Source organism: Cervus canadensis, chromosome 10, assembly GCF_019320065.1.
Source record: "Cervus canadensis isolate Bull #8, Minnesota chromosome 10, ASM1932006v1, whole genome shotgun sequence".
Classification (NCBI taxonomy): domain Eukaryota; kingdom Metazoa; phylum Chordata; class Mammalia; order Artiodactyla; family Cervidae; genus Cervus; species Cervus canadensis.
The window spans coordinates 47,938,292-47,950,326 of NC_057395.1; the positions used below are offsets into that span (position 1 = coordinate 47,938,292).

Consider the following 12,035-nt stretch of genomic DNA (forward strand, 5'->3'; position numbering starts at 1 on the left):
GAGTATTACATGGCTGGTTCTTGGTCCAGCTCTGCTACTCAATACCCCTAGTGTCACAGACCACATCTCTGACACCTGGTATTGTAAAGTATGTGTATTCTACTCACCAGTTTTTCAGAGTATATGCACACTTTAGGTTTTCATAGGATCACTAAATACTAGAACTGGAAGGGATCATCATTAAGAGACCATCTGGGCTCACAACATGTGTGTTCTTTAAAACTTTATAACAGATTTGCATTCTGTAGAAAGTAGAAGTCTTGTTAAAGAGTACATACATTTTTATGTAGTTGTAAACAGTATGTATATACATATTTTACCTCAAGCTTTCCCCCCATAGCAGACTTCATCTGTATATACCCTTGTACTTGCCCTGTGGTATTTTCTTTATGTTGATTTGCCATCATTTCTTTAGCTGTTCAGTTTTTGGGTACATTGAACGTGTTTCTTTTTTTCCTATCATAAATGGCATTGCTTTGAACATTTTTCTAACCGGCATTATAATGGCACACCTATATATGGACAGCTGAGTTGGTGTGGTGGCTCTGAGTACTGACCCTTCATAGTCTGCAGCTGTGCAATTGCAGAGTGTCTGTGCTTAGCGGACTCAGTCTTGTTTAAGGTTTAGTCTTTCCGCTCGAGTTGGATGCAGTGTAAGTAAGAGGAGAATGGCCTTAGTAACACCCAGGTAAATGTCTGAATAATTCACAAGCAGATTTGCATTTAGGCCATGGTGCTGCCAATTGTTTGTTATACAGCTCCCTGCTAATCTCCTCCCCCATATAATACCCTTATTGAGTTGTAACTATTTGCAAGTCTAGCCAATCAGTGAGTGTAAAAAGTGATCTTAACTGGAGGAAACTGAGAGCAAAGAGGCTTTAGCAGTTTCCCTAAGATTGCTCATCTGTCCAGGATTTGAACCTGGGCAGCCTGGCTTCAGAGCCTACTCAAGAAGAGATACATCCTTTTTGGCATGTGTTATTTCCTTTAGAAAGAGAAACAAGTAGAAAGTAATATCAAAAAAAAAAAAAAAAAAAGAAAGTAATATCAGAAGCAAAACCTGTCTCTTGTCAGCCTTTGGGAATAGCTTTGCGTTCTCTCTGAGTGGTTGAAATTAATTTGGGAGAGAGCTAGAGGATTTTAGGTGGGGAATAGCATGACTAATAAAAAGATTACTTTGACGTCATTGTATTAATAGAATACATTGTAGTGAGCCAAGAATCAGTTCAGTTCAATCACTCAGTTGTGCTCGACTCTTTGTGATCCGGTAGACTGCAGCACACCAGGCTTCCCTGTCTGTCAGCAACTCCCGGAGCTTGCTCAAACTCTTGTCCATCGAGTTGGTGATGCCATCCAACCATCTCATCCTCTGTCATTCCCTTCTCCTGCCTTCAGTCTTTCCCAGCATCAGGGTCTTTTCAAATCAGTCAGTTTTTCACATCAGGTGGCCAAAGTATTGGAGTTTCAGCTTCAGCATCAGTCCTTCCAGTGTATATTCAGGACTGATTTCCTTTAAGATTGACTGGTTGGATCTCCTTGCAGTCCAAGGGACTCTCAAGAGTCTTCTCCAGCACCACAGTTCAAAAGCATCAATTCTGCGCTCAGCTTTCTTTATAGTCCAACTCTCACATCTGTGCATGACTACGGGAAAAACCATAGCTTTGACTGGACGGACTTTTGTTGCCAAAGGGATGTCTCTGCTCTTTAATATGCTGTCTAGGTTGTTCATAGCTTTTCTTCCAAGGAGCAAGTGTCTTTTAATTTCATGGCTGCAGTCACCATCTGCAGTGATTTTGGAGCCCAAGAAAATAAAGTCTGTCACTGTTTCCATTATTTCCCCATCTATTTGCCATGAAGTGATGGATCCAGATGCCTTGATCTTAGTTTTCTGAATGTTGAGCTTTAAGCCAGCTTTTTCACTCTGCTCTTTCACTTTCATTATGAGGCTCTTTAGTTCTTCACTTTCTGCCATAATGGTGGTGTCATCTGCGTATCTGAGGTTATTGATACGTCTCCCAGCAATCATGATTCCAGCTTGTGCATCATCCAGCCCAGCATTTCACATGATGTACTTTGCATATGTTAAATAAGCACGGTGACAGTATACAGCTTTGACGTACTCCTTTCCCTATTTGGAACCAGTCTGTTGTTCCATGTCCAGTTTTAACTTGCTTCTTGACCTGCATAGAGCTCTCTCAGGAGGCAGTTCAGGTGGTCTGGTATTCCCATCTCTTTCAGAATTTTCCAGTTTGTTGTGATCCACACAGTCAAATGCTTTGGCATGGTCAATAAAGCAGAAATAGATGTTTTTCTGGAACTCTCTTGCTTTTTCGATGATCCAGCGGATGTTGGCAATTTGATCTCTGGTTCCTCTGCCTTTTCTAAATCCAGCTTGAACATTTGGAAATTCATGGTTCACATGGTGTTGAAGCCTGGCTTGGAGAATTTTGAGCATTACTTTGCTAGTATGTGAAATGAGTGCAGTTGTGCAGTAGTTTGAACATTAGTAGTTTGGCATTGCCTTTCTATGGGATTGGAATGAAAACTGACCTTTTCCAGTCCTGTGACCACTGCTGAGTTTTCTAAATTTGCTGGCATATTGAGGTCAGCACATTAACAGCATCATCTTTTAGGATTTGAAATAGTTTCAACTGGAATTCCCTCATCTCCACTAGCTGTGTTATTAGTGATGCTTACTAACGCCCATTTGACCCCGCATTCCAGGATGTCTGGCTTTAGGTGGGTGATCACACCTATGTAGTTATCTGGGACATGAAGATCTTTTATGTATGGTTCTTCTGTGTATTTTTGCCACCAAGAACAGAAGCAAAGAAACCAAGTTAAAGAACTGGTAAGTGAGGTGAGAAATGATGGTGGCTTAGACTTGAATGGATTTTGAATTTTCTGGAAATCCATAAATGCCACAAGTTTATGGATTGGATGTAGGGATTGGGGTGAGGGAAAAATAGATCAGGGATAGTTGAGCAATTTAGTGGATGATGGTTTTATTTTGAGATGGAAAAAACTGGAGGAGTAAAGCTTTGTGGAGGGAAAATCCACCTGTTAAAAATTTAAGTGAGCAGTGAAGTGCGTCACTGATGCCAGTTGGTCCTAATTAGAGAGGTTAGGGCCTGAGATGTAAATTTGGAATCCACAAAGAGATTTTTTATTGTATTCCCTGTGACTGAGCTGGTAAAGGATCTGCCTGCAATGCAGGAGACTCCAGTTCAATTCCTGGGTTTAGAAGATACCCTGGAGAAGGGAAAGACTACCCACTCCAGTATTCTGGCCTGGAGAATTCCATCGACTGTGTTATATTAGTCCATGGGGTCACAAAGAGTCAGACACGGCTGAGTGACTTTCACTTAATAACTTCACCTAATGATATAGAAAAGAATATTAAAGCTATTGTTGTTTATGTGGATTAGGTAGCTGAGTTGTCTAAAATAAAAAATTCAATTTAAAAGTAACCGAGTTGCCAATTAAAATAAAATCAACTCTCATACTATACTTTTTTCCTTCTGTAATTTTTTGCCTGTCTTAAAAGTTTTATGTCCTTCAGAGGTGATGATGGCTTTCTAGGATGACTGAGAATGTCCTTTTCTTTTCAGTTATTTTGAAGAGTTAGAGAAGCATAGGTGTCAGCTCTTTCTTGTGTGTTAGGTGGTGTTCCCCAGAGTAGTCATCCAGGCCTGGACTCCTGTTTGCATGGAGTTTACTGTTATTTTTAAATTGCAGATTGTATTTCACATCTAGTGATCTGTCTGTTCAAATTATCTAATTCTTCACTTATTTTCAGTGGGCTATGTGTTTCTAGAAACTTGTCCATTTCTTATAAGTTGTCTGTTTTGTTGACATATAACTATTCATCATAATATTTTCTTTAACAGTATTTTGTATTTCCATGGTGTTGGTTGTTACTTCTCCTCTTTCATTTCTTATTTTGTTTAGTTGTATTTCTTTTTTCTTCTTGGTCAGCCTGGTCAGAGGTTTGTTACTTTTGTTTATCCTTTCAAAAAACTAGTTCTTGATTTTATGATCTTTTTCTTAATTTTCTGTGTCCTCTCTGATCTTTATTATTTCTTCCTATCATCCAAATTTTGGTTCTGTTTATTGTTCCTTTTCTAATTCTTTAGGTGATAGATTAGGTTGTTTATTTGAGATTTTTTTTCTTGTTTTTTTTTGTGGAAGTTTTGTATCACTATGAACTTCCCTCTTAGAACTGCTTTTGCTGCATCTCCAAGTTTTTGTATGGTTGCGTCTTCATTGTCATTTGTTTCGAAGTAATTCTAAAATTTCCTCTTTGATTTCATTGTTGACCCAGTGGTCTTTTAGTAGCATGTTGTTTAGTCTCTATGCAGTTGTTTTTTTCTCTTTTCTCTTTCAGTGGTTGATGTTCTACTTTTATGCTCTTGTGGTCAGGAAAGATGCTTGAAATAATTTCTGTTCTATTCAGTTTGCTGAGGCTTGTTTTGTGCCCTAGAGGGTGTTCTATGCGCTCTTAAAAAGAATGTGTATTCTGGTTTTTTTTGGATGTAACATCCTGGAAATATCAATTAAATCTAATTGTTCTGTTTTGCCATTCAGGATCTTTGTTGCCTTCTTATTTTCTGTCTGAAAGATCTATCCATTTCTGTCAGTGGAATGTTAGAAGTCTACTGTTACTATATTCCCATCCATTTTTTTCCATTTATGTCTGTAGTGTTTGTTTTATGTATTAAGTGGTTCCTGTATTGGGTGCATATATGTTAATGAATATTATGTCTACCTCTTGTGTTGATGCTTTTATGTGTGTCCTGCTTTGTCATTCTTTGTGGTTTTTGTTTTAAAGTCTGTTTTGTCTGATATGACTATTGCCAACCCTACTTTTTTGTCATTTCCATGTGCATGAAATGTCTTTCTGTCTCATTTCCAGTTTGTATGTGTCTTTTGCCCTGAAGTGCTTTCCTATAGGTAGCATACTGTAGGCTCTTGGTTTTTTTTTATTAATTTTTTTAAATTAAAAAAAAATTTTTTTTTAGGCTCTTGTTTTATTATCCAGTCTGACACTCTTTTGATTAGAGCATTTAGTCCCTTGACATTTAAAGTAATTATTGATTAGTATGTATTTATTGCCATCTTAAACCTTGTTTTGCAGTTAATTTTGTATTTTTCTTTGTTTCTTTTTGTTTTTCCTTTTGTGGTTAATGGTTTGCCTTCATTATAATGCTTGAGTCCTTTTTTGTTTGTTTGTTTTTGTGAATCCATTGTATTTTTTTGATGTGTGGTTACCCTGGTTTTCCAGTATTTAACCCATAACTGTATCTACTTGCTTTATACTGATCGTCATGTAAGCTCAAACACATTCTAAAAGATGTACATTTTCTTACTCCCCTTCCCCACATTTTTCATAACCTTTTAAGTGAGAACTTTTTTAAGATTGTCATTGATTTAAATTGTCTTTTTAATAACATAGAACTACTGATAAATTCTTATTGCATGTAATTCTTAGAGAAATAAAACTTGATTGCTGAAACCTATATAATGCAAATTGGTAGCATTCATTTTTAGTCTGGCACCAAAATGAAAGCTCCTTCACCAAGTGCTCATGGTACGTTACCAAGAATTTCTTTGAGTTTTCTGCAACCTGAACTGCTGAATGCCAAGTGAACAACTTCCTACTGCTTTTATCGATTTATTTCTGTGTACACCTTGGTGTCACCTAGCCTTCCCTGGGCATGAATGAAATTATGATGTACTAGATCCAATTCTTTTCTCTGAAGGTTAGGGCTTACCTGGTAGCTCAGCTGGTAAAGAATCCCCCTGCAGTGTAGGAGACCCCAGTTTGGTTCCTAGATGGGGAAGATCCCCTGGAGAAGGGAACAGCCACTGTTCTTGCATGGACAGAGGAGCCTGGCAGGCTACAGTCCATGGAGTTGCAGAGTCGGACACCACTGAGCGACTTTTACTAAGTCAGTTTAAGTGTTGTTGCCTAGCAACAATGCACTCTTAAACCTACGTTTGTGTTTGCATCTTTGAGAGAGCCTGCAGATCCCCTAATTTGAGAGAGTCAGTGGTGCATTTACTGCTAGGATGCTTTCCCAGAGGCTTGAAGAGTGGGCAGCATGTGGGTATAAAAGAGTTGTTCTGCACAGTTGAGAGGGGTGGCCTTACAAAGCATGATGAGATTTGGAAATCAGGGGGAGGAGAGTGTAGAACAGTCAGATTGAATTGCTATCATCATGTTTAAGTAGAATTCCTAAACTTTTTTTTTTAATCAAAAACTATCAGTGTTTTATAAAATGTTAGAAGTCCACCAGCCGTAACTTGTAGGTTAACATAGAAAAATCCCTATCACAAAAGAATTAACAGAATTATTTTGTTTTCAAAACGTCATACTTGAATCATAGTAAGAAAAAGTATCTCTTATACAGAGAACAAAGCTTACGGATGTTGAAGTAAGTTCAGACCCATTGTGGTGCTGGTGGCCCTGGGCCATGGGGTGCAGGATAACTGCACTCCTCGTGCTTGAAGAAGGGCTTCATTTGGGAGCCTTCAGGGGTCCCTGGACTGGGCTGCAGATGTAGATTTTCTTTCTCTTTTTCTCTTGCTCTTTCTGTTTTTTTTTTTACCAAAACTTTTGAACATCTGCAGAAATACAGTCATAAAACAAACCTCAGTGTGCCCATTTTGATTTGAACAGTTCCCACCCTTGTATTTTGCTTTTTTTTTTTCCTCCCCTCTGCACACATGGTTTTTGAAAGTGTTATGTCTGTATGTATTTACTACTTTATTTTCAGGCCAGGTGTGTTTTAACGCAAACCCCAGACAGCATATGCTATTCACCAGGAACCCTTCAATATACATCTCTTAATGGACACCATTCCAGTTTTGTGCCTAGCATGATCATTACTGAATACATGCAACTATAAGAACCTAAGAATTTTAAAGAACACATTTTTACTGTTGTTTCCCTTTGGGGAGAATATATATGTTAACTCTTTTGGTTGCCACCATTCTGTGAGATGCAATTCAGAGAATGCTGGAACAGAGTAGAAAAAGCCAAACTCTGTAGTGACTGCTTCTGGCTAGGATAATAATGTTAGTTAGTTTCCTATTGGATTTATGAGAATAAGAAAAATACCAGAAAGATCTCCTGTGTTATGTGTGTGTTTGGACTCTGGGTGCTCTTTGGACTGTCGGGCATGAGGAGATGGCCACTGGGCAGGTCTGCTGTGATTCGGATTTGGGACTTGAGTGGCAGGGACATGTGACTGCTGTGCGAGGGTTATTTTTGGGATCTGGGTGTCAGCTTCTCGTCAGAAACCATAGAAAGTTAGTGGGAGATGCACTTGTGGAGGCTCAGAAAGCAACAGGCATTGTTATGTGAGTTTTTGAACTTTTGAACATGGGTTGTTGCTTCCGCAAAGAATTAAGTAGTGACAATGACAATGAAAAAACTGGCCTGTTACAAAAATCAGTGGAGGAGAAGGAACCGGAGAGCAAGATAAGTAAAACTTTATCTTCATTATTCAGTGCCTTTGGAGATGAGGAGCTTCCCGGCAGTGGACTCAGGGCCAGCGTGTGGGCTGGGGTTTTGGCAAGGCTGGCACGCAGAGAGGGCCCAGCGCCTGGGCAGCTGCTGGACTCCTCTCCCACGTCCGGGCTCTTTACTGGGTCTGGACACGTAGGTGAGGCTGACGGGAACGCTGACGTCACCGCTGTGGGGCACAGTGGTGAAGGTGCCCGGGGCCCTCCGTGTGGGGGCCTCCCTGCTGGTGAGGGGCCCTGTTCTCCAGCCCCGGCGCCCCCTGACCAGGGCCTTGGCCACTACCCTCCCTGCCACTGCCCAGCCACCTGGGAAAGCTCAGAGGTGGGGAACAAGGTGCTGGTCACTGTTCATATTGGTAGTGCTGCTGACTCCTCAGATCTGAGTGGTGAGGAGAGGGCAGGCGGAGGTCTTGTTTATGGTGACCGCAAACTGTGTAGGAATTCCCAAGAGAGCAGGTTTTACAGTATTTGTGCTGTTGATCCTCACGGCCCAGAAGGTGGAGATGAGCTGTGTGCTCGTGCGTCTGAGACAGCTGCAGCTCCCCAGAGCTGTCCAGCTGTCACCTCTGAGGGGGCCCACAGAGGGGCCCAGCCTCCAGACAGCACTGGCCATGGGCCTGGGGGGTCGAAGGCCCCTGGGGCAAAATTGCCCCTGCAGGGCAGGCCACTCCCAAGGGGGAGAGAGTGGGCTCTCAGTGAGAAAGCTCAACCTCGCTCTGCCCTGGTGAGTGACAGTGACCCACCCTGTGCCACAGACGTTGGTGCCTTGCTGGCACAGACCTTCGCCAGCTTCCCTGAAGCTGACACAGAAAGGAGCACATTCCGTAATGTGGGCACACTCCCCACCTTAAACATCCACACAGACGCTGACTGCCTAGTGAGTGCACGCACCATCCCTGAAGGGAGATCGCCTGGCAGTTCACAGCCTGGGGGACTGGTGACTGATTCACAGAGTACTGTAATCAGTGGCGCTTCACATGTTGAGAGAGATGGTGATTGTGGGACCCTAACAGCTCATGCAGATCAGAGTTTAAACTCTGAAAGGGAAGGAGCAAGTAACTCTGCAAAACCACTGAAAGACAGCGATTGTTCCAGTTTAGAAGTTAGCAGATCAAACTGCAGAATCCTTTCCATAAGTCGAGATAGAATCAGTTTAAGTTCAGGAAGATGTATCACTTCAGGGACCTTTAGATGTCTGCCCACTCATGCGAGTTTCCAAGACTTAGCCCCTCACAAAGGTGACAGCCCAGGGCCCTTGGTGCTTGAGGAGCAGCGCCTGGGAGACCGCAGTGTGGAAACTGGACGCGGCCCGCATGCAGACAAGGCTGGCTTGTCTTTGCTGTCTCGGAATCGTCCATCTTACCAGGATGAGGGTGACGCTAGCATTTTGGAAGATGAGGCTTGTGGTAAGAGGGCTTCTCAGTGGAGAGCGGCTGCCCAGGTGGACCTGAGTGTGAACACCAGGGCCAGCAAGGCCTGGGCCCAGGGCCGCAACGTGGTGTGTGCAGTGCGGGCAGCAGCTGGGCCAGGGATGTCCCAAGACTCGCAGGGAGCACCTCCATACAGCAGGTCCCTCCTCAGCTCCAGGTGGCCCACAAGTGACCTCGTTTGCTCTGCAGGTGTTTTCACCTGCGCCGAAGAGGAGAGTGAAACAGAGGGTGAGTTGTGTGTGAAGAGCTCAGGGAAGGACCTTCACAGGCCAGAGAGTGCTGAGCAGGAACCCCCAAGAGCCAGTCACAGGGACACCAGGACAGCTGCCACAGAGAGGGTCCAGGTAGACCCCCAAACAGCCTTTGACTGGGAAGCAAATGCACAGACAAGCACAGTAGTGCCCAGTCAGGGTGTGCTTGTTCGTGTCAGTTCTGGTGGAGCAAAGAATCCTGACTTTGAGACAGCTCACCCAGAAAGGAACGATGAGGCCTGCCTAGTGAATGACGGCAGTCGTGAGGAGCTCGGCCTTACACCACCTGTAAGCCAGAGTTCAGCCCCAGGCGTGCAGGACTTGGAAGGCGTGCAGGTGAGCCCTATGTACAATGGTGGCAGCCCTCTGCCAAAGCAGGTTCTCTCCCAGTCAGCCAGAGATGCTCCTGAGGCCTCTGGTGGGCGAGCATCAGGGCTGAGAGAACCAGAGCTGATGGGTGGAGAAGAGGAGGAGGCGCTGCTTCTGCAGGAAGGCAGTGGCGGTTCCGGCACTGCCAGCCACGCAGGCCTGTGTGAAACAAGTGCACACGCATGCCCTTTCAGCCAGAGGGGTGCCAGGCCTACGGTGCAGGGACCTGCATTACAAGGGGACATGGGCTTGGTGGTCTCTGAAAGAGTGGAGTTAGGGGTTTATCGTGCAGGGTGCTCCTGCGTGGCTGGTGTTTACCCTGCCCAAGTGGATGGGCCGCAGGGGATTCCTGTCGTCCCAGGTGACTGCGGGGAGGTGGCCGTCCCAGATTGTGAGTACCCTGCTCTGTCGCTTGTGTCTGAAGAGCTGTCTGAGGGGGATTTGCGGAGCCCCCCAGGGCAGCAGCACCCCCAGTTTCTGAGTGCACTTTCCTGCTACCCGATGGCGGAGCTGGCAAGTCAGATGTTTTCTGAGGGACCGGCAGATGGTTGCAGATATCAAGCGGGCTGTCCATGGACTGATACAGTCAAGAAGGATACCTTAGAAGATGAGCAGATCTTTAGTGAGGACCTGCACTGTAAGCCCCAGGACCTGGAGATGTCTTTGTTTTGGATGGAAAAGCCTCCTTTTCAGCTACCAGTGGCAGAAGATACAGTCATTTGGGGATGGCAAGAGACAGGTGCACACTTAGTAAGTATACGTATCAGTTTTTATTGATGTGATGTGCTAATCTTTCATTTTGCTTTTTAACTTGAAATTAACAAAGATTTATTCTAAACAATTGTTAGTTGTTTCAATGTTGTTATAAAACGAAATTAGTAATATAGCATCAGTTTAAGCATTTCCAAACTGCAGAGTGTGAATTCGGTTCCCTCTTAGTATATTGAAGCTAGAATCTACATGTGGACTTGGAGCACTAATGCCTATGGTACAGGTCATCAGGCATGGCTGTTTGTGGAGGCTACCCGACCCTGTCTTCATCCATCCTGTCCTCGCCACTGGCTCCCTATGGAGTGGAACAAACATTTGGCCCATTGGGTGTTTAAAATCACTGCAGAAGGTTACACTTGGAGAACACAGAGGAGTTGAAATCTCTGCTTTCTACTGCTTTTGCATGGCAGCCGTCCAGGGAGGTACACTTGGCGCTTTTAACTGGCTCCAGGATGTCGGTTCTCTCTTCTCATCAGAAGCACCTGCAGGGCTCTGGGAACCTTACCGCTCAGGCCCCACTGGTTTGGGAGAACCAAACCATGTGATCCTGCACTGAGCGGGTCGTTTGAGCATCTTCCTAGAATTTCTGTAATAAATGCAAACATTCAAGAAATAGCAAGTTGGTCTTGTTCTTGATGCAGTCCTTTGGACATGTATACTTGTAGTAGCAAAATCACGTTCATTCAATCAGTTTATTTTTAGTGGTTTTTGTTGTATTAGGCAAGAGAAATAGTAATAGTGAACAGATAGATGTGGCTGAAATATTATGGCTATTATATGGAAACAAGCAAGTAGAAATTAAATTTTATAATTTATCCACTAACCTCCGTTCTTTCCATTCCATGCTCAGATTTGGAAGTTTTTCTCAAAACAGTTATGTTCTGGTTAATCAATTTTACTCCTGCAGTAGTTCTGGAGGCGAGCACCACTTAACTGCTTCCCTCAGTGGATGCGGCCCACAGCTGGCCCCAGCTGTCCACACCTGTCCCTCAGGTGGAGCACACACAGCTCCTGCTCTTGCACAGGAGGGTGAGGTGCGTGTGCGCTGCTGAGTTAGCTGTCAGCTGCGCCTTGTGCCTGGCAGTGTGCTCACCTGACACACTACACTTACTGGTACTGCTTTTTGTTCAAAACTCTGGTCCTCAAAGTGCCTGTGCAGACATCTCATTAAGCTATAGGTAGCCGCTATTACGCTGTTTTACAAGCCAGAGTTATAGATGTCATGATGATTGTGAAGCCTTTGAAATGCTCTGAGTTGCTAAACTTAGTGCCAATCCAGGACTAGTCCAGGCTCACTTAAACTTTAGAAAACAGACACTTCTTTCCCTTCCATATCTCACCTGTCTTACATTCTCCATCTGCCTCCCCCTCCTCTGATACTCAGTGTTCTGGTTCCCAATCACTAACTTGTTAGTGGGATGGTTTTATTTCCTGGCCAAAAGATGTAAGTCTGTGAGTTGGTAGGTTATTTATTTTTGTTAATGGAGCATAGCAGTGAGGGTAGTGTTTCTTTGAGTGTCAAAATTTGGGGATACTGCACTCTTCAAAGAGTAACGTGGGTCATTTGTGTAGAATGGCTTCAGAATGTGGCCATTAAGGTCAGCTCACTGCTAGTTCTACCAACTATTGCTTGGCCATGATTTTTCAGGGGAAAAATAAGACTTAGGAAGCCACACAGATGAAA

The 12,035-nt window shown here is 43.7% G+C and overlaps 1 protein-coding gene across 4 annotated transcripts in view; it reads left to right on the forward strand.

The window, feature by feature from the left end:
• LARP4B (La ribonucleoprotein 4B) overlaps positions 1–12,035 on the forward strand; it is a 77,214-nt gene that overhangs the window by 25,310 nt on the left and 39,869 nt on the right. The window contains exons 1-2 of one of the 4 annotated variants that reach the window (XM_043478902.1): positions 6,979–9,547; positions 10,091–10,330. The exons of 1 other annotated variant lie outside the window; for it this stretch is intronic. In XM_043478902.1, coding sequence (XP_043334837.1) covers positions 7,388–9,547; positions 10,091–10,330 — 2,400 coding nt within the window. In that variant the 5' untranslated portion in view covers positions 6,979–7,387. Of the gene's footprint in view, positions 1–6,955; positions 10,331–12,035 lie in introns of those variants that run through there. 2 more of the 4 variants (XM_043478901.1, XM_043478900.1) reach the window with 2 other exon arrangements.